We start from the raw sequence: 14,088 nt of genomic DNA, 5'->3' as shown, positions 1-14,088 counted from the left end.
AAATCCCAGCATTTTTCTATGAATCTCAAACAGTATTACAACATTCTAGAAATTAAAATTTTAAAAAATTTTACATACTTGTAACATGTGTCCACTCCAGCACTACTTTAGCCTGATGATTCACAACTAAACCATGATGAGAAAAGAATATGTGAAAATTCCAAAATAGAAGAAAATCACTAGACATAATCATTCCCCCCCCCAATTCTAACATACATACTAATAAATCTAATCATCTATCATATGCTCTACTTGGTAGAGGATATTTGAGAAAGATTGCCACATCACAAATCTATCAGTGAGAATCAAAAATACTTGCATTTTGTCACTTATTAGCTCACACTCTCTCATCATCTTATCATGCATTTATGAACTTTCTGTGGATTCACATCAGCAGAGACTGCCAGAGTGGTAAAGCATATTAAAAGTTTGGGACTTCCCTTTGCCAGTTGTATCAACCTATGATATGATTACCCCTCCACTGGCTTATAATATTCCCTCCTCTAAACGAAAGTGTGCCCCCAGGATATCTTCTTGCTCATTCTCTTTTCTGCGCTGACAATCTCCTAAACCCCAGTAACCTTAACTATCCATCACCTTTATGTTGAAAGTGTCTAACTTCTATTACTAGCAATAACTTCTCCCAATATTTAGATTAATGTTTCAAAGTCTGGTTCTCATTTATATATCTAACTCAATATTTCTAAGATCAGATTCATCATTTTCCCCCTGAAAACCAAAGCTTACTCTTGTCATCCTAATTCTATGAATGGCCTAGTCATCTAGCCATCTTTGACTTTTCCCTTATCCTCACTCCCTACATCCAATTAGTAGTCAACCACTGCAGATTCAATTTCTGTGCATCTCTCATATCGTTCCTCTTCTTTCCATCCCCATTGCTTTCTCCCCAGTTCAGTCACTCATTACCTTTTGCCCTAGGGCAACAACCTAACTGATCTCTCCATGCTCAAGTCTCTCTCTACCACAAACCTTCCTACATAATCCTGACAAGTTCTGAACTGCAACTCTGATCAAAAGCTTCTAAACAATCCCTATTACAGACAAAATTACATACAAAGTCTCACCCAGGCATTTAAGACCCCCTATAATATGGCTACGGACTACTTTTCAAACTTCCTGCCTCACTACTTCTTTTCTCATTCCCTTATTGTGGGTTAAACTATTCACTGTTTGATGAAAATGTCATAATTTTCTTCACCTATAACTTTGTTCACATAATTCAATTCCCTGGAGCATCGTCCACTGCCAGCACCTCCCATCTAAGGCTGCAAATGATTCTGGGGACTTTTCAAGAGTTTGTTAAAATATCACATTATCAGGACTTTCCTGGCAGTCCAGTGCTTCAAGACTTTGCCTTCCAATGCAGGACATGTGGGCTCAATCCCTGGTCAGGGAGCTAAGATCCCACATGCCTTGCAGCCAAAACCAAAACAGAAAACAGAAGCAATATCATAAGAAATTCAATAAAGGCTTCACATCAAAATCTAGAAATAAAAAAATACCACATTGTCTTAGCTTTACCTGTACTCCTTTCTCCAAAATCCCCAGCTCATACCAGGGAAGCCATTTCTTCCTCCTTTAAAATACTACAGCATTTGTATTACTCCATGGTAATGTAACCCACCAGGCTCCTCTGTCCATGGATTCTCCTAACAAGAAGAGTAGAGTGGGTAGCCATTCCATTCTCCGGGGGTTGTATGACACCCATTTCACCAAATCATTGAGTCGAATGCCTATGGTTTGCCAACTCTCTCTGTCACCAGCAACTGACTGTAAATCCTTGAGGAAAGAAATAGCCTTATAGAGGGTTCTATGTGCATTATAGAAAAAAAACAACATGTAAACTAACTGAAGTTATTTTCTCATCAGAATACTTACACTCAGTGTTCAATTACCCTAGCTATGAACCCATGATTGTGACAGAAACATGAAGCCAGTAATTGAGTACAGCATTTTGTCTCTTCCAAAGTCAACAAAAATATTAAAAGAAACTAAACAGTTCACTGAAAAATTTTCATGGATCTTGCATTATTTATCTATGGTAAGATTATTATAAAATGACACCAAAAAAAGGAATGCATACTAGGTCTCAAAAACTATGAGCTTAATCATATTTGATATATTTACATACGATGCTTAATCATAAGAACAACAATGTATATACTTTTATTAGTACACTATATGGATGAGATAACAAAGATTTTTTAAAATGTAAGACCTTGGCCTCAGTTGATACAGTTAATAAACAATAAAGCTGAAATTGTTAGTTGCTCAGTTGTGTCCAACTCTTTGTGACCCCATGGACTATACTGGCCAGGCTCCTCTGTCCATGGGATTTCCCAGCAAGAATATGGGAGTGTGCTGCCATTTTCTTCTCCAGAGAATCTTCTCAACCCAGGGATTGAGCCCTGGTCCCTGCATTGCAGGTGGGTTCTTTACCATCTGAGCCACCAGGGAAGCCCCTGGTGAGAATGAACTCAAATCTGTCAGACTCTAAATTTCATATAGTTACTGTAATTCCATAATACTACTCTCTCAATAGCAATAAAAACAAAATGGTGAAGAGTTAAAGACATGTATAATGACTAAGAAAAAAGAATTGCTTCTTTAGGATGTATTACTCGGGAGGGAAATTATCAATTTGGCTAACTATACATATGAAAGAGAAAAATAATAAATTAGAGTGCCTGGCCAAATGTTTGCATTTCTGTGCTGGAGACATACATGAATAATGCAAAAATCTAAAAACCAGACATAAACCAATCTATGAATGTATGATATTCTATGCAAAACAACACCTGCCCTCCTCTTCCCTTTCATCTTAATTTGAAGTAAGGCTTTTATAAAAATAATGGAAGCTTCCTCTCTATATCTGGAATATACTTCAGATCTTTCTCATTATCACGTATTATTTGAGTTGAAGGGAAACATAAGAAAAAGGAAAAGATTTTCCAGTAAATAATTTATTCTGAAAAGCACCTGTGACTGGAAGGGTAAAACCTATTTCTTTGGAACATATACACAATTGTTATTATGTGGCAAACAATAAAATAATGAAACAATTTATATATCCCTAAGTAACTCTTTTGGGGCTAGAATGTCAAGGATTTGAATTTTTTCATGATACAAATTCTTGGTAACAAGAAAATTTCAGTGGCAAAAAATATAATTTCTATGAGCATTTTGAAAAGCTACTAAAAATTTACTTGTCAGATGGAAAGGGAAAATATAATTTATGCAACATAAAGAAACAAAAGTGTTTATCATATTTTCCTGGAAATATCTGAAGGCCAATCTCATTAATACATTTATTTTCCATTGTATACATCATTCTAGTATTATACTATTTGGGGACAGAAACAAGATCCTAAAGAAATGTTTTAAAATATCATGTTTTAGGCCAGAAATTTTATTATTTTTTTAAACTAAATACCTATTTTTCTAAATACCTATTATCCTTCCCATATAAAAATATAATATTGTGTACCTAATAATTCTAAAGGGCTTTCCAGTTAGTGCCTAGTAGTAAAGAACCTGGCTGTCAATGCAGGAGACTTAAGAGACTCAGGTCCAATCCCTTGGTAGGGAAAATCCTCTGAAGGAGGGCATGGCAACCCACTCCAGTATTCTTGCCTGGAGAATCCCACAGGCAGAGAAGCCTGGCAGGCTACAGTTCATAGGGTTGCAAAGAGTCGGAAATGGCTGAAGTAACTTAGCACACACACACAATAATTCTAAAGGGTGGTGTCCACATGATAAATCTTGCATATCAATTAGACCTGACATTTTGTTTAAACTGGCAAACCTCACTAAAAGAAACAAATATGAACAGGGGCTTTCATCTGAAATATTATATTTTCATGTAAAACAAGAAGCTAACACAGCACTTTGAAGGTCATGTTATACTATTCACTTGCAGTAACAGTTATATCCAAAAGACTGAGATTGTAAAACAGAGGGTTTCTATTTTTGTAGCAACATTTATCTCTGTTCTGTTATAAGTTCTTTCATCTCTCTAGCTCCCCCTGAATTCTGGGACTTAACCTATACACTTCAGACTGCAATGTAATAACAAAATAAAAATCAGATTTTCAGAACTTGGGGAGTAAGAACATTAGAACATGCTAGAAGGATAACTCATCAAAGTCAATATAAATAACACATATAAAAACATATTAAGAGTAAAAAAGTATCAGGTTTTCCTGTGATCATTACTTATATAAAATGAAAATATAAAAGCAAGGAGGAAGTGAAGAGAAGTTATTTACCAAATGCACACACACACACATCTTCAGGCCACTCTAATTCAGAATTAGAGGGAGGATAGAAATTGTTTGGTCAAGAATACAGCTAAGGATGAGTGCAAGGAGAGAAAAATCAATTCAGGGCTGTCCTACATTGACTTTTTAGCTGAGCTGAAGAGGACTCAGGTAGTATAGGACATGCCAACCAGCAAAAATAAGATCACTTGCCAAAGATGTGGAAGGAAGGGGGAAGGGCTTATCTAACAAATTGTTAGAAACTCCATGGGATTGAAAGATAAGAAATGTGTGGAAGGAGATGTAGTGTGAGGTAAGAAAAAAGTGTGCTACCTACTAATCTTGTTTTGGGTTTCTCAGGTGGCTCAATGGCAAAGAATCTGCCTTCCAATGCAGGAGCTGCTGGTTTGATCCTTGAGTCTGGAAGATCCCCTGGAGTGGTGAATGGCAACCCACTCCAGGATTCTTGCCTGGATTATCTCATGGCCCACAGGGTTAAAAAGAGTTCAACACAACTGAATGACTGAGCATGCATGTACTAATCTCATTTACTGGATGCATGTACTTTGGCTTGTAAGTTTTAAAGCATCCCATGTTACCTCTTCCTGTTCTTCACTTATTCCAGTGTCCATGACCTCCCCTATCATGTTGATGAGATCATGGTATAACTGGCTCCATTTCCAAATCACTGTCTTACAACTATCACAGTAAATGAGTTTTTGCTAACCTCCCCCTGCCTCCATCAGTTTATATTAATGCCTTCATATGTACAACTAGGTGAGTTCTGCAGCTGTGGTCGTGATCTATGACTTGAAAGTGTTTATTTTTGGGGGAGTGCAGCTTTTATTTTTTGAGACTTTTAATCAATTGTTTTTAAAAATTAATTTATTTATTTTAATTGGATGCTAATTACTTTATAATACTGTAGTGGTTTTTGCCATACATTGACATGAATCAGCCATGGGTTTACATGTACTCCCCATCCTGCACCCCCCTCCCACCCCACTCCCCATCCTGAACCCCACTCCCACCTCACTCCCCATCCCATTCCTCAGGGTCATCCCAGTGCATCAGCCCTGAGCACCCTGTCTCATGCATCGAACCTAGACTGGTGATCTATTTCACATATGACAATATACATGTTTCAATGCTATCCTCTCAAATCATCCCACCCTTGCGTTCTCCCACAGAGTCCAAAAGTCTGTTCTTTACATCTGTGTCTCTTTTGCTGTCTCACATATAGGGTCATTGTTACCCTCTTTCTAAATTCCATATATATGCATTAATATACTCTATTGGTGTTTTTCTTTCTGACTTACTTCACTCTGTATAATAGACTCCAGTTTCATCCACCTCATTAGAACTGACTCAAATGTATTCTTTTTAATAGCTGAGTAATAATTGATTAAATATTTCCTTAAGATAAAACATCATTTTACAATGACATTAAGAGATATTCTGTTTTATTAATCATTTTTAATTAGGCAAAAGTATAAATAAAGATTCATTTCTGAGGTATTCTCACATGCACATGAAGATTATTTTTTGTTATTATTTCATTAAACTATGCTCTCTGTTACATTGTTAACGAGCCCAAATATGAGGAGACTAGTCTCCTACTTTCTTTCTGAATTTTGCCATGGAACATTGTACTAAGAACTGAATGAATGCTAAATATATTTAGGCCTGCAGATCAACTGTCTTAACCTCATTCAATTTGCCTCTTTGCCATAGTACTGAAAAGTATACATTCCAAAAGAATATATATAGGAAGAATTCTTCCAGCTGTTTCATGGCAACACAGGAGAGCTCAAAATCAAATCTCATCTTGGCTCCATTATAGCCCTGCTAGGTATTACTGGCAAGTATTAGATAGAAGGAATGCCTGAATGCCTACCAGATGCTCATTTGTTGAAGAACCTTATTATACCTAAGGCAAAATAGAATACCTAATGAAGAATAATAATATTTTTCTTCTTTTTAATGAGAATGTCATGCTCAATTAATAGCATTTATATTTATATTTTCAGACTAACATATTATTTTTAAGTTGAGCATTCTTAAATTCAGAGCCAGAAACCTGGGTTTCTATTCACAGGAATATATTGAAGAAGTCATTTATAAATGTTTGGGTAACACCACCATCATTCCTTATCAACATTCTCTGTCTCCTCTTGTCTTTCTTATCTCAGGAAGTGATAGGATCATTCCTCATATACTCATGCAAGATAGAAACCTGGTAGTCTTCTTTGGGTTTTCCCTCTGTCTTACTCACTTACCCAATGAATCCTATAACTCCTGTCAATAGATCCTCATTATCACCAATGTCATTGGTTCCCAGAGTCAGTGCCACATCATTTCTTATCTGAATTAATAGAATAATCTCCCATTTCAAGCCTTGAAGCCTCTAGTTTATTTGTCAAATGCAGGTGGCAGTTCATTCCTCCCTCAATTCCTCTAAAATTAACTTAATATTACCCTTACTGCCATCAGAGAAATTCCAAACTCCTCATAACATTATATCATGCCAGATTTACCTTCTGTAGATTATTTCTGGGCAAACAAATAGAAATTATCCTTTCTGAACTAGGCCTGTGTACTACTGTTTCCTATCTATATTAGTTGCTGTTGTTCAGTTGCTGAGTCATATCCAACTCTTTGCATCCCCACAGAACACGAGGCTCCTCTGTCATCCACTAACTCCCAAAGTTTGCTCAAATTTATGTCTATTGAGTCAGTGATACTATCTACCTATCTCATCTTATGCCGCCCCCTTCTCCCTTTGCCTTCAACCTTGCCCAGCATTAGGGTCTTTTCTAATGAGTTGGCTCTTCGCATCAGGTAGCCAAAGTACTGACGCTTCAGTTACAGCATCAGTCCTTCCAATAAATATTCAGGATGGATTTCCTTTAATATTGACTGATGGATCTCCCTGAAGTCCAAGGGACTCTCAAGAGTCTTCAGCACTGCAATTCAAAAGCATCATTTCTTCAGCATTTAGCCTTCTTTATGTTCCAACTCTCACAACCATACATGATTACTGGAAAAACCATAGCTTGAACTATATGGTCATTGTCAGCAATGTCTACTGTCTAATACACTGTCTAGCTTTGTCATAGCTTTCCTTTCAAGGAGCAAGTGTCTTTTAATATCATGACTAGAGTCACCATCTGCAGTGATTCTGGAGCCCCAAAGAAGAAAATCTGTCACTGCTTACACTCTTTCTTCTTCTGTTTGCCATAAAGTGATGAGACCAGATGCCATTAGTTTTCTGAATGCTGAGTTTCAAGCCTCCTCTTTTATCCTCATCAAGAGACTTTTTAATTCCTCTTCACGCTCTACCATGAGAGTGGTATCATTTGTGTATCTAAGGTTGATATTTCTCCCCACATGATTCATCTAGCCTGGCATTTCACATGATGTACTCTGCATATAAATTAAATAAGCAGGATGGCAACATATAGCCTTGTTGTACTCCTTTCCCAATTTTGAACCAGTCAGTTATTCCATATCTGGTTCTAGCTGTTATCTCTTAATCTGCATACAGGTTTTTTAGGAGATAGGTAAGGTGGTCTGGTACCATTTCTTTAAAAATTAATAGTATCTTTCTTTTTCTACCGCTATACTTGGTTAACTACTATTTGGCTGTCAGATCCCAGGTTAAATGTCATGTTTCTTCACAAGCATCTCTTCCAATCTTCCAAAACTGAGTTGATACTCTCCTTACGTGTACCATAGGACTTTATACTCACTTTTGTAATAGGGTCTCTGTAGTTCCTCTTTGCTACAAAACTGCTTCTATGTGGCCCTACATCCTAAGATGGCCAGGGACATGAATAATTAAATCAGGGGTTTAATCAGGCCTAACCAATGAAGATTAAATATTATTTTTGGAAATTCAAACTAAAAGGTAAGACAAGTGCTAGTTGGTGCTTAGTGCTATTGCTAAGGGCAGTGGTGTACAATTCAGGAAGGCAGTCATTTACAATGTTAATGAGCAAAGAAAGCTGTCAGAAAGCTAGAGAAGAATCAAAGAGGAACTAGGCCCATTGGGGGAAAAAAAAAAAATTCCCTGGTATCATTTACTGATCACCAAGGTCCAGGGCTTAATAGTCCTTAGATTTCCATAAGAATTATGTTTTTTTTTTTTTTAATGAATTAATTATTTATTTACTGGCTGTGCTCCATCTTCATTTTGCTCTTGAACTTTCTCTACTTGACTTCCCTGGTGGCTAAGATGGTAAATAAAGCAACTGTCTACAATGTGGGAGACCCGGGTTCAATCCCTGGGTTGGGAAGATCTCCTGGAGAAGGAAATGGCAACCCACTCCAGTATTTTTGCCTGGAGAATCCCATGGATGGAGGAGCCTGGTGGGCTACAGTCCATGGGGTCGCAAAGAGTCAGACACGACTGAGTGACTTCACTTTTACTTTCTCTACTTGCAGCAAGCAAGCTCTTGGGCTACTCTTAGTTGCATTGTGAGGGCTTCTCATTGTGGTGGCTTCTCTCCTGCAGCTCAAGGGTTCTGGCCCATGTGTTCAATTGTCATGGCATGTGTGCTTAGTTGCTTCGCAGCGTGTGGGATCTTCCCTGATCCAGGATCAAACCAGTGTTCCCTTCATTGCATAACCACTGGACCACCAGGGAAGTCAGAATTATGAATTCTTAAAACACTGCTCCTACAGGTATCACCTACCATCAAATACACACACACACATACAAAGACATAAGTTAATCACTACTTTACAAACAAAGCTCTTGGCTCTTTGGGTGCAAGGAAAAGATATCCTCTAGCAAACTTTTGTCACAATGTATTATTTTTATCTCCCAGTACCATTAAAGTTTGTTAGTTCTCCATCTCTGCCTTCCTGCCACTTTAGAGCAAGGCCCAGCATGCATCTATGAACAATCAAAAGAGGAAAACATAATGAAGGTAAGAATGAATAAAGGAATTACCAGTATTTAGACTAATTTAATTGGATAAGGAAATGGCAACCCACTCTAGTGTTCTTGCCTGGAGAATCCCAGGGATGGCACAGCCTGGTGGGCTGCCGTCTAGGGGGTTGCACAGAGTCAGATACAACTGAAGTGACTTAGGAGCAACAACAGCAGACTAATTTAAAGACTTACTTGTGTAAAGCAATAAAAAAAAAATCAAATGGAGCTTAATTAGCATGAAAGAATTCTCATCTATAAACATAAAAAGATGGAAGAAAGAACGGGAGAAAATGGAAAAAAAAAATAGTGATGGCAGAGGTGGATGTGATTCCTCAAGAGACTGAGAGACTACACAAGCCACTTGTAAAAGCATTTTGACTCCTGCAAAAGGTAAGCTTAAAAATGATCACAGACTTCTAGAGTTTTTATGACCTGTCAGGATTGAAATGCTTCAGCTATACTCCGAGAGAACACCTGTATGAACCCTGCACACTATACATGTGGCTTGCAGGAGGCTTATTTGTAGATCATCTCAATGAACTTTCTATGCATCTGCATGAAAATCACAATTAAAGCAAGGAAAATGCTGATAAAAAACACATTAACATTCCTTTAGCTTCAAGGAAAAGTCTTGATATCTAGTCATTAAGCATGCAATCTGCCCTCAGACATCCTTCTGCCTTAATATGCTAAAGAGAAAAATGTCTTCTGAGAACAATATTTTTTAATTCTTTATGCTTTGCTGCTCTACTGTGAAGTCCTAATTCCTGTGAATCCAAACACTCGTTAACTCTCAAGAACTGCTATTAGCTATCTGGAATTGAATATAAAGGGGGAAAAAATGGCAAAGTTTAATTTCAAACAAATAAAAGGGTTTTTGTTATGCTGTGAAGGCTGAGTTTGTTGTGTTTCTATTTGCTCTTTTGGCTATCTACAGAACAGAGGTTAACTTTTTTTAACGTAATATCAATTTTGTATTCCAATCAAAGACTGCATTAATATCAAGCTTTACTATTTATATTTTTCTGAGTTTTCTGTATCTTAAAATATCTTGTTTCTATAACAGACTGTTGTTTCTCTTTTAGAAAGGCAGGTAGAAGAAGGGAGGAAGCTGGAGTTCATTGACATTTTCCAGTTTGAATTCTTTCATGTTTTTTCAGTTTGAAGAGCTCAAAGTAATGTGATATCTCTTATTTTAATTTCATATTTAATACCAGTTCATGTGTTCTAGCTGTATGTACTATTTTCCATATCAATAAAGATTATGCCCCTGTAATATTTACTTCATCTTCTTTATTCTTTCTATAGAGAGCTTTCAAAGATGACCTTTAGTTGCTCTCTGACTGATAAAATTACTTTTGCACAAAAGTGACTCTCAGAAAGTATTACCTCATCATAGCAGATTAACATAATAACCTAGGCTCGTTTTAAATCACATGATATTTACCTAAGTGTTCATTTACAAGATCAAGTAAAGGTTTCCTGATACCCTCATTTTTGTCTTTGCCCAAAATAGAATATAATTCAATTTTCCTATTTGTAAATAGATAGAAAAATGTGACTTAATCCCCTTACTACAATGTAACCTGACACACACATGGCAAAAAGTAAAAGCTAGTAATACAGAAAAATCTTATTAAGCTGTAAAAGCTGGGGAATGTATAAATTCAGCCAACATATTAGTAAAAGTACTATAGGAAAAAAAGGAAGCTAATTGACTGCTATTTTGAATTGCCAGCAGGTGTTTGTGTGTGTTTCTGTGTTTATGTTACAGTTGCTGATTTAAACATTTATAACATCTACTCAAAAAGTAAAATTAATTTCTAGATTTCTTCTTCACTAGTACTAGAAATTGTGATGAACACATATGTAGTTGAGCAAATTAAAAAAAAACATTAATGTTGTGTTACTCTTTCATAATATAAATCAAAAGCCAATGTCATGATGAAAACTTTCTGATTGCTAAAGCACATTTTGTGAAAAATATAACTGTACTCAATTTAGAGAATTTCAGATTTAAAATGATAATACAAAACAGAAAAAAAAATGAATTCTTAAAGAATATTTATTATATCTTTTCTGCGATTTTTCTAAACACTCTGGAGTCAATTCTATGTGCTTCTGTAGAAATACATGCACTTACCTCCCAGCAATGACCCCCAATCATCGCTATCAGGGGAGTAGTGCTAATCCGAATTGAAAGACTCTTGGCCACTGATTAAAATATGTGATTGAGTGGAAGGAGCCACTGTGAGTGCCAACATCACCACACACTTACTCTACATGGCTGAAGTAATTGAAGAATTAGGTTTAAATATCACAGGTCTCTTAAATCTCAAATTGATAAAAAGGTGTTGAATAACCCTTTGTCGCTGAACTAAAATACAGTATTCCAACATATTTTACCAGAGAGTTCTGTAATGGTGCTCAGAAGATAAGCTCAGTTAATATAGCGGCATTTCAGATTCCTTAGACAGTATTTCCTGTATTATTAAATTATGGTGTAGGAGATGTGTGTTTTGGGATAAAGCTTGATACTCATGGTTCCACCTGCCAAATGTTTCTCAACCTTCTTCATGTTGCAGACACAAAGAAAATTATAAATAAAGTATATAAATAGTGTATAATAAGCACATAATAGTGTATATATTATTTCATATTACATTATACATATTATGTTCCCTGAGGGAAATTAGAGAGATAAGACAGTCTTCATAAAGTTTGATGAGTGAAAAGAAAAAAACTCTATTGACTAAATATTATGTAAAGATAAAATATATATATATATATGAAGTACTGAGGAAAAGAATAAAACTGGATTTTCTAAAAATATTATATAACTTTCCTCATTGGAACTTCAAAGGCTGGGTGTCTCACACTGTACTTGCCAACTGAAGAGACAATAATAAAAAGAAAGCACTTTCCAACATTTCCATTAAAAAATTTGGTTGCTTCTGCAACTATCACTTTCCTATCAGGATGTATTCTTTAAATGACTACACACAATTCCTAATCAAGATGTTTTCACCATAATCTCAAAACTCTTTCCAGTTTCCATTGATGGGAATATATTTTCAAACAGATGATCGGAAATGTTAAAATGTGTCTTTTACAACCATTCAAATTTACAACCGTTGACATGGTCACTAAGAGTAATTTTAAACTTGCAGTGAAAATATTTCAAACCGAATAGGAAATTTAAAGTCAAACATTTTGAAATAGCAATGAGGTTCTAATGTAGAACAAGCATGCATTGTTCAACAACATGTCAGTGTCTCACTGGGTGTAAACATCAGCCACATGAGTGAATGCAGAGATCTATGAGAAGACACGTTTTGGGCACTGCCTGGGGCCGAGCCTCCTAGGGGCCCCTACCCAGCCACCCCCAGCCCTCTCTCCCCACCGCTGGCCGCACCTTGGGCTGAGATCTGAGCTCCATGGGCACCTGGACCACGAACTCCTCTGGTAGCTCCACGGGGCCCTGGTCCGCGATGAGCAGTGGCGCGCTCCGCAGCTGGCTGCTGAAGGAGATGTCTGGGAGGTAGAGCGCCTCCTGGGCCGCGCTCAGCATGTCGCAGTGGAGAAGCAAGGGCTGGATGTCGCTCACTGTGTTTGCCACCTGCGGGGACCGCAGGGCGCACCATCAGACTCCGCTTAGCTCAGGCCAGCCTCAGAGGAGCCCTACTGGGGCTATTTCCAAGGCTGCTCTCTGCTGAAGGCCCTAGGCCGTGGACTCCACCACCCCAGGCCCCACAGGCAACCCTGGAGCTAAGGAGCTCACATCTCCTGGTTGCTAGTGTGATATGGACTGTGTAACTCTGTCCTAGTTAATCACGATCTTAAGTAAGCCAAAAACCTCATCCTAACTCCTAACAACCATTAGAAAATTAACTATAATTATGGAAAGCAGAAAAAGCTGCCTGAAAAAAATATAATGATTATATTTGTTATAGATTCACAGCATTCTGTTCTAATTTATGGGCACTCATGTTTGTGTCAATGAAAATATTGGTTATTGAATTAAATATTTACACACAAAAAGCTTGATATAATAATGGGTGAAGAAACTTTCAGAAAGTTTTTTATTAATTTTGTTTGTGGAATTGTTACATGGATTGTTTTATATTTATTTATATGTTTCAGGTTATTTAACATTTTTGGAAAGATGCTGTACTAAGGTTTGTGATGGACATTAGGATGAAAAATATATACATACATTTTTGCCATATATATACACAGTGATTTTACTGACAAATGGTACATATTACATAAATGGATAAATATGGAAGACCAAGACAATAATGAAAAAATAAAATTACACACACATGATTATTTTTTAATATTCACAGAACAGCCATACATTTTATGCTATGAAAAACAGAACGGTTTAAGTACAGGACTTCTTTTTTTGTGTGTGAATTGCTACAGATACACTTTTCTATACTAATTGCAACTAGTGTAATAAATAGGAGTAATAATGATAATGTTCTTGCTAACAGAAAGAAAAAGACTTTACAGGGAAAACAATTTTGCATTACACAATTATTTTAACATAACATGCATATTAAAAACATGATAAGGATTCTATATGGCTACCATTCAACAGTCAGGAGAGAAACTAAGAAATCCGATAAAGTAAGAGAATTTTATAATCATCTTTCTAATACTAGAAGCTTATACAGTAGTGCTACAACTTCTTGGTGTCTAAAGTATTTGAAAATTAAGAGTGAAAAACACATTCTCCTCCAAATCATGACAAATGATATAGCTCTTATAAAAAGCAAAAATGATATTAAGAAATTTGTCCACAATGACAAAGTTTAAAATATATCTTTAAGGCACCACCCTAAAACAAATTTTTATTTAAAC

General features: G+C 36.5%; 1 protein-coding gene across 17 annotated transcripts in view; it reads right to left on the bottom strand.

Annotated features, from left to right (window-relative positions):
- The window catches only part of ADGRL3 (adhesion G protein-coupled receptor L3), a 936,136-nt gene that overhangs the window by 544,549 nt on the left and 377,499 nt on the right, over positions 1-14,088 (bottom strand). For 16 of the 17 annotated variants that reach the window (XM_059887348.1, XM_059887344.1, XM_059887332.1 and 13 more), the window contains 1 exon segment: positions 12,635-12,838. The exons of the other annotated variant lie outside the window; for it this stretch is intronic. In XM_059887348.1, the coding sequence (XP_059743331.1) occupies positions 12,635-12,838 (204 nt within the window). 17 annotated transcript variants of the gene reach the window in all.

The sequence above is a fragment of the Bos taurus genome, chromosome 6, assembly GCF_002263795.3.
Source record: "Bos taurus isolate L1 Dominette 01449 registration number 42190680 breed Hereford chromosome 6, ARS-UCD2.0, whole genome shotgun sequence".
In the NCBI taxonomy this organism is placed as follows: domain Eukaryota; kingdom Metazoa; phylum Chordata; class Mammalia; order Artiodactyla; family Bovidae; genus Bos; species Bos taurus.
Note: the sequence above shows the minus strand (reverse complement) of the source record. Positions and strands in the feature narration are given on the sequence as shown.